The 12,910-nt window shown below is 36.5% G+C and overlaps 1 protein-coding gene across 3 annotated transcripts; it reads right to left on the bottom strand.

The window, feature by feature from the left end:
- Positions 1 to 292: 292 nt before the first annotated feature.
- LOC110796009 (serine/arginine-rich-splicing factor SR34) lies at positions 293 to 10,323 on the bottom strand. 3 transcript variants are annotated; one of them, XM_022001042.2, is made up of 14 exons: positions 10,164 to 10,323; positions 9,745 to 9,836; positions 8,371 to 8,436; positions 8,157 to 8,231; positions 7,956 to 8,058; positions 7,813 to 7,859; positions 7,627 to 7,684; positions 3,434 to 3,483; positions 3,286 to 3,342; positions 3,029 to 3,129; positions 2,836 to 2,934; positions 1,038 to 1,071; positions 676 to 803; positions 293 to 573 (listed from the first exon to the last, which is right to left on the bottom strand). In XM_022001042.2, the coding sequence occupies exons 2-14, from the start codon at positions 9,829 to 9,831 to the stop codon at positions 570 to 572; spliced, it is 909 nt and encodes a 302-aa protein (XP_021856734.1). In that variant the 5' UTR covers positions 9,832 to 9,836; positions 10,164 to 10,323; the 3' UTR covers positions 293 to 569. The 3 variants fall into 3 exon arrangements, 2 of the variants coding, with proteins under 2 accessions (XP_021856734.1, XP_056686579.1); XR_002535499.2 differs by lacking the exons at positions 293 to 573; positions 676 to 803 and adding an exon at positions 1,560 to 1,725 and having other exon boundaries at positions 1,038 to 1,468; XM_056830601.1 differs by lacking the exons at positions 293 to 573; positions 676 to 803 and having other exon boundaries at positions 1,038 to 1,725.
- Between the last annotated feature and the right edge of the window lie 2,587 nt (positions 10,324 to 12,910).

A 12,910-nucleotide genomic window follows, 5' to 3' on the forward strand; every position in this document is an offset into this window, starting at 1 on the left:
ATCAAAATATACATTAGGCTAAGATGCCTCTATTTAACATTACTTTTCGAGCACAAGCGCCTTATTTATTGGAACCACTCCGTATCTAATTTGGTTGAAACTAATCACTGGATTTCATCAACCATCAACCATCAACCAGTTATGTTAAACAACGAATGCACAAATCGATCCAGATTGAAGGGCGGAGGGGTAATTTCCTATTCATGAAAAAAACTACAGAAGATACTGATTTTAACAAAACATCGAGTGTAAACTAGCTTCTATGAAATGATCTCGAGATTAGAAACGCATATCATCCATACCAAAAGTAAACGGCTGGTGGAATTACTGAAGCAAATTCATGTTTAACCAGTATCATAAGTATCATAAGTATCATAAGTATCAGAATAATATACTAATGTTTGCCATTAGCAGAATTGAAGTGCCAATAAAAGTGCATTACTTAGAAAATAAGACTGCGCTAAGTACATAATCATACTTGAGAAAAACCATCCTCCTCCCAATATCTCTACGTGCAGTTGATCTCCCACCACTTAGACCAATTGGGTACTTGAAACAGCTTAGTAGCTTTACCTATAATCACACAAGTTAAGTATGATTTCTAAATAAATAAATAAATCATATCATGCAATGCTCAACAAAAGCAAGAATATTGGCAATCCGGCAAACTTGTACCTGGATGGACTCTTGCTCCTGCTTCTGCTTCTGCTCCTGCTCGGGCTCTTGCTCAGGCTCTTGCTCCGGTTCCGACGAGGGCTTGGGCTAACCACCTTCTTGGGACTTTTGCTCAAATTTTTCTTTTGCTGCACATAGACATAATAACATAAAACAAGCCTAACTAACATACGGAGTAATAATTTCCTTATCCCCTCAGAAAAAATTAGCATAGAACCCGTCAACTAGTTTCAGCCAAATCACTTCTTGAGTTCCAAAAAATGGCTCACGGGAAATGATTTGCTGTGGAATAGGTTATATTCAAACATTTTTAACCAGTAACAAAATGGGCTCTGCTACTGCAGCAACAAACATATACTTACAGCTGGCACTGGTGATCTGGATCTTGATCGTGATCTGCAAAAGTTCCAGAAACAACGCAATTTAATATCCACATGTCCTCAACAACGTTTCAGACCTTGACCCAAAAGCCTTGATTCCTCTTGCACGACAGTGTTACCACATTCATACTCAAGCAGGAAAAAAAAAAAATTGATTATATTTAGCAAGAGGATAAGAAACATAAAAGCTTTTAACATCTTTAAAACCCGGCAACCAAGCTTCTACATTGAAACATAAACCTTTAAGAACAGCACCATACTACAATTTTAGGCATCAATAAACAGGAAGCAGAGCATCCCTTCAAGATAGTACGGTCATATCCAGAGAATCCAGAATGCTCCAAAATCCAATAAGCAACTAGTCCAGTATTCCAGCTTTAACAAAGCAGTCCATGATCTTCTGTGTCCCAAATCTAGCACCCATGGACATGTGATGCTAAATATATTAGAACAAACAGACCATGAAGGTATCCAAAGCTGCCACTCAAAAAAACAGCCGCATACCTCCACAACCAAAAGAGTAAAGAGGCATTTGAAATATAACCAATCCAGATCCTAATTTGCAATCCCCATAACGCCGCAAATATCCAGATCCTAATTTGCAATCCCATAAAGCCGCAAATATCCAGATCCTAATTTGCAATCCCCACATTGCTGCACATATCCAAATCTAAACAAACAAACATGCAACCTTCACACGTAAATATTTAAGGGGAAAAGAAAGCAGTCTAACCCACTTCCTATTCATACCACCAGCAAGGATAATGATGTGCTAGTATCCATGACATAATGACAAGTACAAGTGAATAGTTCACGAAGATTATCTTCCCAGTAACCACCCACTGTAACAACAAACAGGGTTTGAAAAGGTTCGAGCCATACCCTATCAAGTTCCACATTGTATTAGTATATTAACAATTACTTTGCAAAATGCTTTTGTTGTCTCCATCCTCTGATTCCTCCCACTCAATCAACATGGTTTAAGAAGGTCTGAGCCATACCCTATCCACATATATTAGTACATTGAACAATTATTTTGCATAATTGTTTGTTGTCCCCATCCTCCGATTCCTCACTCACCCCGAAGGTTAAGGCTCTGTTTTCTTTTTCAGACTATTTTTTGGGTGGGGGTGGGAGGGGGGGAGGGGTAGAGGTATTGTGGGACCAATAGAGAAGCAGTTGGAAACCTACCTCCACTCTTCCCACTCCTGTCACCCAAAAGAAGGGGGTGAAGCAGGGAACATCAATAGAACATCAAATACTAGATAAGAAAGTTTAGACTGGACAAGGGCATAACAAAACTTATATGGTTTAAGCGGTCTTGCAGCTTAAGCAATATCTTCACAAAACCATCTACACCTTAGACATTCAATTTTATCACCTATCGAAATAAATCCCAAGATACTGAACAAAACTACAGGGGTAAGGTTGCGTACACCCCTGTGGTTTCCGATGGAGCCAAAGATTCATTTGTTCTTTTGGCTCTAGGATGTAATGGACTAAATCAAAATGGCCCTTAAAACCTCTTCGCTTCATTTCCATGAAGTAGAAGATGGTCGTCCCGTTGTCGTCCCGTTATCGCTTTTGGGTCAATTGGAAACAACCTCTCTGCATTAGGGTAAGGTTGCGTACACCCGAAACCCCCTTACCCCGCTTCTTGCGGGAGCCTTTTTGAGGCAATGGGGTAATGATAATGAATGATATACTGAACAAAACTACGGATAGCATTCAATTAAAATAGTCTGGAATAGCATTACGGAAGGGGTAGAAAATGGCATACCTAGACAAAGAGCGAGACCTGGATCTAGATGGAGAGCGAGACCTGGATCTAGATGGAGATCGAGCAGGTGAACGGCGTGAGGCCTTCTTGGGAGACTTGCTGCATAATATGAAGAGTAAGAAAATAAGACCCACAGACATTGTAAAACAGTTATTTAACTTAAACTTATTCTTGCAGATGAAAACAATAAAACCTTGGGCTTCTGCTCCTACTATAACTACGACCACGGCTACGGCTCCTGCTTCGACTTCTGCTCTTACCCCTTGGACTACGACTGCCTTTATACTCCTTCACCTGAAGGTAATTGGAAGGGGGGCAAGAGGCAGAGGAAATGTGAGGGACATACAGAATATGTTCTATAGCACCTACAGTTCAACTGATGAAGCAGTGGCACAGATTTAAGGTTTACTATGATAAACAAGCATCAAGTGACAGCATAATGATACATACACGAACATACGAACGGGAGAAAGCATTGCGAAATTCCGAGTCATCAAGCTTTCTGATCTGCAGTAAAAAAAGTAGCTACAAATTTTAGCAGACCATGGTTACAAAAGGAAGGAGGCAAAGAAGAGAAAAAAAGACAAGACGAGCATACAGCATTCTTCATGTCTTCATAATTAGTGTAATCCACAATCCCGGTAGTCCCTGCGCATAAAATTATCAGCCATTTTAGTCAACAGAGATGCAAATGCCAAATCCAGTCATTCAAGTACATCAGGTTCTTCAAAGACAACTGGCATCACAGCTATTTGCAAAAACCACACAAATAGAGCAGCAACAACATAAGAGTCTACTCAAAGAAGAAAATAAACTACTCCCTCCGTCCCTTAATACTCGACCTGTTTTGACTTTTTGCACTATTCACATAATTCACTTTGACCTTATTTTATTTCTAGTATATGAAAACAAGTGTTAATATATAATATATTGTTGGATTCATCTTAATATATATTTTCAAAATATTAATATTTTATAAGTTTTTATAATATGTAATTAAAGAAATTGGTGGTCAAAGTTGTGCATTGGCAAGCGTGTCCGGTCAAAATAGGTCGAGTATTAAGGGACAGAGGGAGTATAAGCTAAGAGTTATCATTGGGACAAAACCTCTCTCATTTTAGGGAGATCAAACTTTAAGTGAGTTGAACTCGTAGAAACGCCCAATCCCTCTTATCGGCCAGACTGCCAAGAGGTAATGGATTTCTTTCAGATACAAAACCGGACCGGACTGGAATTTTTAGCATTCACGGACCGAGGACCGGATCGGAAATAATCCGGTCCAGACCGGACCCGGACCGGAAAATTCAGGTCCGTCCGGTTTTGGACCGGTTTTTATTAATTTTTGCGAATACAATCTTAAACTCAATTTGTTTTTACAATTTTATCTTTTTACAACCTATATTTCTCTTTAAGTATGTCATACATCACATCATAAGCTTAATTTAAAGGGGATAAAGGCCAATGACATACAAAAAATATCCAAAGTCTTTTTTGTGTGGGGAGATTAGTGTACGTGGGCTACAAGTTGGGCTCTTCTATCTAAGATTTAAATTTTTAAAATTATATTCAGGGTCACCGGTCCGGACCGGAAAATTCCGGGTTTTGACCGGACCGGAAAACCGAAATCGTATATTTTCAAGGACCAAGGACCGAACCGGAATCTATTGGTCAGGTCCGGTCCGGTCCAATTCCGGTCCGGTTACGGTCCAATTTCCGGTCCGGACCGGACCGTGCACACCCCTAGAGACAACAGTTCTAAATGAATGGTTATGCTACTATCAGTAACAATGGTTCAATAAAATCCACAACAATTTTCCTTAACAGGCCTCAACATTAGAGCAGACTCTATAGTTGAGTCAAATTTATGCTAGCTATGAACAGATTTTCCATAGACCACCTTCTCCATTTTCTTGGCCTCTATCTGACGCATAAAATTTAGTCTGAGTTCCCAAGATCTATATATACTAATAAAATTTTATCATAATTACAAGAGGGTCCAAAGTTTACTGTCCCAACAACTCACCTCTCCAAATGACAAGGGAAAAGAACCCCAAAATAAAGCACCGATACTGTGATCGAAGACCAGAGGGAGTGCCATCAACCTATAGATGAGATTCTTTGAAGCCTGGTGGGTGCAAAAATAATCAGAAAGGCTTCTCAGGCAGTGTTGGGCCATAAACACTTACCAAGTAGTATCAATCCACAAACAGTATTCTCTATCTCAACACACCCCTATAGGATATTAGGATGCTACAAATGCCCAAGGGTTACTGTAACTTTTAGACATCCGCCTACTGGTCATGCTCATATTGTACTATTTAGATCACTAACCCTAACATACTATCAGGAAGACTAGCATTCCCATCCCGCAAGTAGTCTTTCTATTTTACCTGGAGTAGAAAAGTACAATAAGTACATAATTGTTTACCAGAAAAAAAAAGGGGGGGGGGGGGGATTGGTAATTAGGATAGACTATGTTCCTATATTAGGTGCTTTAATATCAACTCATCACTAATTATTAAAAAAAATGAAAAAAGGAATTTCGTTAAATGACCAATGCGTGCCGTTCTGAACAACCTTAGTCGTCGTACCACTTGCCAAATATAGGTATAGTCATGGCTTGTGGAGTTGGTTCGATGGTACCAACCTTCTCCAATGCAATGAACAGTTGAACACCAGGGGAAACCAAATACAATCATAGATTTCAAGGCTGAACATTCAATAATACTGGGGGGAATCCCATATTTTTCCACCAGGCGTTACAACCGCGTTGAGGCTGAACATTCAATAATACTGAACAACCTTAGTCGTTGTACCACTTGCCAAATATAGGTATAGTCATGGCTTGTGGAGTTGGTTCGATGGTACCAACCTTCTCCAATGCAATGAACAGTTGAACACCAGGGGAAACCAAATACAATCATAGATTTCAAGGCTGAACATTCAATAATACTGGGGGGAATCCCATATTTTTCCACCAGGCGTTGCGACCGCGTTGACCAATCACTAGGCACTACCGCACTAGCATGGGTCCCATGTTGAAAGGAGTAGGGGGGGGAAGGGAGACATGTAACTATGTTAGGGCTTGCAAGAAGAAGTGGTGGGGATGAAAATCATTGGAAATGCAGGCCTGAAATTGTAGAGGACAGAGAAGAATGCTGGTTTGGGAGAGAGAAAGTGACCATAAAGTCAAGGAAGGTGGAACGACTGTTGGCTTGTAAAAAAGAAGGAACGGGAAATATAAAGAGCACAACATTGAAGGGTAGATCTTGACAATTACTCCCTTTGTTGCCTCGTTTTCTGTTTACGTATGTCCCAAAAATATGTTTCATTTCCTGAGTTATTAACAACGTCCACAAAATCCTTTTCTACTTCATTTTTACCACATACAAAAAAACCAAAACTACTTACCTCACCAACACAACTCTTAAAAGAGTTAAAAGGAAAATGGGGCAAACAATGAGGCATGGAGGGTAGTTAATCTAATCACTAAAAGAGAAAGTGAGCGTAAAGGTTGGCTGCATGGCTGCCACCTCCAATCTCAAAAGAAAACAGGAATCAACTCACATTCCTACATCATAAAATCACAATATTTTGAAGTTCGGAATTTCACATAGGATTAGAACTATATGAAAGAGAATGGAGAAAACTAGGATCACAAAATGAATTGAAAGGTATGCCGTGAATATTTTCTTAAGCTAATACTTGGTCACCACACACTTTACAAATTATCCAACCTCTGTAGTAAGGTTCTGATTCATTTCCTCAATCATTCGGCTTAGTTGGCACTTCAATAAGATAGTACCAAACTTAAACCAACATATCCCTTCTGGAAGTTAGATTAAGCATGCTTGGGCAACAACTAGTACCAGTTAGATGAAGTCCAGAGAAGTCCCATTACTGCAATCCTGCGGTCCTACCCTCTCTCCATAGATGAACACCGGTGAAACAAATGGGCAGGCAGTTTTTAAACGACAAAGGGGCATAAGCAAAGCTTATTAAAAACAATTCTGACTCCAAAAGCACACAATCAGAGCAGCTATAATATATGAGTCCAATTCAGAAGAAGAAAATAAACTATAGCCCAGCTAAGAATTCAATGGGTCGAAACCTCTCTCGTTTTAAGGAGATCAAACTTAAGTCAATTGAACTCATAGAAAAGCCCTATCCCTCTTCTCGGCCAGATCCATACAGCATGAAGACTACATAAATAAAGAGTGGGAAGAGAGAGAGTTTGTTCCCATAAGTGATTAAGTGCAAAGGTATATTAAAAGGGGACTTTATTTCAGCGGATGAATCGGAATCAAAACAAAAAACTTAATGTGATAGACATAGAATTTTTCCCCACAATGCATTTTTCTATAACTTATCAAAAGAGCACCCTGGAAATCCCTTGGACCAACTTCCAATAGCTGTATGATCCAAATTATTGCCACAACAGTTCTGCAAGCTTACTCCGCATGCTGCATAAGAGCTCTCAGTTCACAAACATTCACCATTACACCAATAGTCAATTGCTGCACCCTTTTTATAGTAGAACAGGAAACTATTTGCAGCCAATTCGACTTTGCATTGACAAGGTAAAGGGCTAATTTAACAAAGGTTAACTATTACCTTAGTGCTATGCAAGGCACCCACCAAAGGTGATATGTTTCACAAACATTTTAGAAAAAAGTAGTGTTACATTAAATAAGGTGTAACTAAAAACTGCCACCAAATTAGTTCAAGCATACCCTGCAGTGCATAATTCCAACTTCCATAAAAAATATTTCAGGGCTGAAAGTATCTTACCACCCCCATCACGAAAAACTTGGGAAAAGCAAACATCTCCTGCCTTGCGCATATGATCCTAGGAAAATTGGCAGTCAGATTCACACTCATCAATAGAAGGGGGAAAAAAAAAGTTTCTCATGCATGAATTTGCAGATGTAGAGATTAACATGAGATAGACAGATATTAACTGAAATACGTCTATACCTTCAAATCTTGCCAGGAAGCAGAAGAAGGCAATCCACTTATCACAACTGCATAGAAGGCAGTAGTAGACTAGAAGTAAGAAAAGGATAATAGCTCACCAACTCAAATTAATTCCATGGAGACACATCAAATCCAGCACTTACCACGATACTCGGTATGTTTAGAAACACCACGGCGTCCTCCGCTTTGACTGCTATAGCGATCAGTCGATGATGAGTTCCCACGCCCTCCATGAGCAAGTTCAACCTTTTAAACAACACAATACATTTTTCACATCAATATGCATTATGGAAAATAAATTATACATTTTGTAAACAATTACAGGTCATGCAATATAGACTAACCCGCAGGCGATGCCCATCAAAGTCATAACCATCCCGGCCATCTATAGCATCTTGAGCATGACGAGCTTCCTCAAACTGTTATAAACAAGCAATAATTACTCCTACGTCAGCAAATATATATAAAAAAAATCAAAAATATCATGCTGCCAGCCTGCCACATGAAAATGTGCTAACAATTTTCCTGGTAATATCTCTTGAATAAGAAAAGCTATACCTCAACAAATGCATAACCAGGAGGTCTTGGTGGAATCTTCAAGTCGATATGAGCAATGGGTCCATACTAAAACAAGAAATCATCAACATCATAAGAACAAATTGTTTTTTAGTATTTGACTTTTTTTAAAAAGGAGAGATGATGTTTAAGAAGCTTCATCATAATTGATGACTACAACAACAACGACAACAAAGACATTAAAGCCTCAATATCAATAGGATGGAATTAACTACACAGACCAAGATGTCATCACTGAGACATACTCGAAAACTGTACCCCGAAAAGAAAAGAAAAAGTACACCCTTGACATAGTAGCCCATCATACCAACCACTCGCCCACAGAAAAGAGCTCTATGTTAAGAATGTATAAGATCTTAATTAGTAGGTATATACGAACAAAAAAAAACCTCAGTTCATATCTTAGAGACAGACTTGAGAAAACCAAACACCAATAGCTCATAAAAGCACTTAACATCTACTCCATACTATAAATATAATCTTCGTTAACAGATGCATTTCCAACAAACAAACATTTACTCCTTCCGTCTCTAAAATATTGCCCCATATTCCTTTTCGAGTGTCTCTATTTGTTTGCCCCATAGCTTCTTTAGTAACTTTTCCCACTTGCTATCTCCCTATCGCTCTTCTCAAGGGTCCATTTTACCAACTCATGTGCACATTTTTCATTCAACTATTAATAAAGTGGAGTTTCTCTATGGGGCAATCTTTTAGAGGAGGGAGTACCCAATGCATTCAAATAAACACATTAGAGGGGGGAAGCACTCGTATTTTTCCTAAAATTTTCAAAGTTGTTAAGATTTCATAATTACTAAAAGGGAAAGATCTTGGACCCCAACCCATATCCAAATAGACAAAAATGGGTAATCACATTTTGAAGGTGCTTCAATGCGCCTTCAAATCTTTTCATCCAAACATGTTGATACAAGTAATTAATGGTTAACATTATGTTTGGTTCAAAATTAGTAAAGGAAAGGAAGGGAAGAGAAGAGAAAAGAAGAGAAATGGAAGTGATTTTATTTTCCAATGTTCGGTTTAATGGAAGGAAGTGAAGGCAATAGAAAGGAAATGTAAGTGACAACTTTTAATTTTCACTTTCCTCTCAAATTACTTAAATACTGGGCGGAAAATACAGTAAAAATTTTGTAAAGGAGCATACCTCCCATTTCCCTTTCCTTTCCAATCAAATCTCATGTCATTTTTAAAACCAAATAGGGGAACATAATAATAAATAAATAAATCATCCCTTTCCTTTTCCTCCCAAATCCCCTGAACCAAACAAAGCGTAAACAATGATAATAGCATTGTTAAAAACACAATAAGAACATTTTAAGCCAAAATTCCTAAATATTATACCTTGTAAAACAAATCTTCAACTTCCCTCTCTCTAATATCACCCGGAAGATTACCCACGTACAGAGTCCTTCTTGAACGGCTGCTCATAGCTCCTGATACGTAAACAATCTCAACATTGTGAAAACTCGCTCCCAAATTCACAAAGTAACACAAACAATTCAGCATTAATTTCGAATCATTATCAACAAAATCATACAAAGATCTGGGAGGAAATGAACAAGAAAATCAAAACAGTATGATAAAAAATTAATTACTCACGTGTAGCCGGGTACTGTAAATAAATTGAAATTCTAGGGTTTGGGGAGGTGAAGTAAAATTGCTATGTGATTAGGTGAAATTTACATGAAAAAATGATGATTAATTGGGAAAAGGTGAACACTAAATCGAAAATTTGCAGAATTAAGCGAAGAGAGATTTACCGGTAGAAGATTAGAGTGCAGCAGTGCACGAAAAGAAGGGGGGGAGAAGACGGGTGCTCGCGGCGGCACAAAGAAATACGACTTTGTTTGTTGAGTGTGGAGGGAGGAATGACAAATTATTGCAAAACTTCCTTAACTTTGGGTTTTCCTTCTCTTTTTTTTCCCTATCCTTTCACACATAGATTAGCTCATTGTGAAATGGTAAAATCTTATTTATGATACACAACAATATTGTAACGAGGGAATAAAATTAACTAAAAATGTTTATCACACCGTGTGATATTATAAAATCTTTGATGTACAATAATTATTGTAACGAGGAAATAATATTAACTAGAAATAATATTAACTAGAAATAATATTAACTACAAATGTTTAAAAGTTATCTCACATAATATATCGCTAATAGTGTATAAAAGATAAACATGTAACTTTTAAAATGTTTATCCATCAATTTTTTTTATAATTATATCAAAACAAGTTATAAAGTTATAAAAAAAAAAAAAAAGGTAAAAGTTAGCCGATGTACAATTGAGGGTGCAGTCTCTTAGGGGTGAACATGTCCAGTTTATTGCGGTTAGGACGAAACTAAAAAGTCAAACCAAATCGTAAATTATCGTTTGGCATTTTGCAAACCAAACCAAACCATATTACATACTGAATCAGACCACCAAAACTCGATAAAGTTATATGGCTTTTTTTTATAGTAAGTTTTTATATTTTTGTTAAAGTAGTTTATAACATAAATGTTTAACTATATTTTTTATAAAAAAAAATGCTCGAGGAAATCAATTTATATACAAAATAATCATAAGTCAACACTAAATCTTATTTATTATTGACCTTTAAAAAAAAATCTTATTTATTATTGGACATTTTTACATTGGATTTAATTTTAAAAAATAATAATAAATAGTATCTTATGTACTACGTATAATATTGTTTGATGCGGATTGGTTTTGTTTCAATTTTAAATAACCAAACCAAATCATAAACTACGGTCTAAAAAAACTTAAACCACACCGTAATTTTGAAATCATAAACCAAACCAAACTTCTAAAAAACAGTTTGGTTTACGAATGGGCGCGTTTCATACCAAATACTAAACATCCCTGCGGTCTCTTCACCTTCAAAAATAAATTAAAGTGTAATAAGTTCAGATAAATTGCAATTATGTATAATAAGTTTAAACGTGTCTTATAAGTTTATTCTCTCAATTTACTCTTTAGCAGGTCTTATCAGGTCCATAACGACCATAAGTTCCTATCACGTTTAATCAGTTCCAATAAGTTTAGATAAGTTCAGGTTTCATCCTGTGAAATAAACGCCCCTTAGTAAGTCTTTGTTTGACAAAACTAACTATTCCTAAAAGAGAGAGGAAGCGGATAACTTAGCTGAAATTGATAAGGTGTGAAAATTGATAACATAACTTATTGCATGAGATTGTTTGGTAAAAGTGATTGTTTAAGGAACTACAAGTATGTATTTTATTTTTGTTTTTATTGTGTATTTGATATTTTATATATTTCAATTTTGTTACCAGTATTTGATTACAAATTAAAAATATCTCATCCGTTCTCCAAATATTGTACTATGTTGATTTTTACACTATTCATACTAAAATCTTTTGCCATCTTTTGTGATAGACAAAGTGTAGTAATATAAGGTCTTCTATTCTTGTTAGATTCGTATTAACATGTATTTTTCAATCATCAACTTTTATAATTTTTTCAAGGTATTAAAGTGTCAATCATGGTTTGGAAGAGCAATGCAATGTTTAGGGAACATATGAAGTATATAAATATATGGCCTTTGCAAACGAAGTATTAAAGTCGCCAATATGTGCCTACAACACATGTACTCGTTTAGCTTGCTAGGATGACACGTGCATCTCTATTATATAAGTGAAGGGCCGAGGGTATTTGAGTAAATCCACTTTTGGTAAATTTGTAAATTAGGCCCGAGGTTGTTATGTGAATATCAACTAATTATTATATTCTTTAATGAAATTGTGTTTATATTTTCACAAAATAATATTCTATATAGTATTAATATTAATTTTGCAAAAATAACATGTAAAGTTTATAGGTAAATTGGATAATGCTCAAGTGTTGAAATTGGAGATCGCATGTTCGAATCTTATATAAAACATATTTCTCATTTTTCAAGTGAAAGTGGATTGATAGGATGTACTTATGAGTTGAGGCAGAGCGCCACGTGGCATATAGACATTTGTAGGAACATCTTTTAATATATAGTATAGACAGAGTCGATGGCTAAGACCATGTGCATCCTTGACCTACGGTGAAGTGTAAAACAATTTCTCTCTCATCCTTCTTCTTCTTCCACCTCACTTTCCACTAACTTGACTCACCTCTTGCTTTAAACCCTTAATTTTCTTCCACAACCTTGACTCAAGGTCACCATACTCTCTCACCTACTTTTTACATAAATCCTACATCAAATTCTCTCACCTACACAATTAATAATTTCAACCATCCCTAAAATTTATCATTAACACACAATATCGATAATGATAAAAAATTGTTCATCTTTTATATTATTAATTGACATTATCGTCACTCCATTTGTCTCGTTTTTCCCCTAAGTTAACTAAGAAACTCTCACAAAATTAGTTAAATGAAACAAGAAAAATGAGACGAGGAAGTAAAATGAGGCGATTAGCATTTACTTTTAAATACTATTATCAAATAATGAGCATAAATTAAGTAGCAATTAATTAATCA

Source organism: Spinacia oleracea, chromosome 6, assembly GCF_020520425.1.
Source record: "Spinacia oleracea cultivar Varoflay chromosome 6, BTI_SOV_V1, whole genome shotgun sequence".
NCBI lineage: Eukaryota > Viridiplantae > Streptophyta > Magnoliopsida > Caryophyllales > Amaranthaceae > Spinacia > Spinacia oleracea.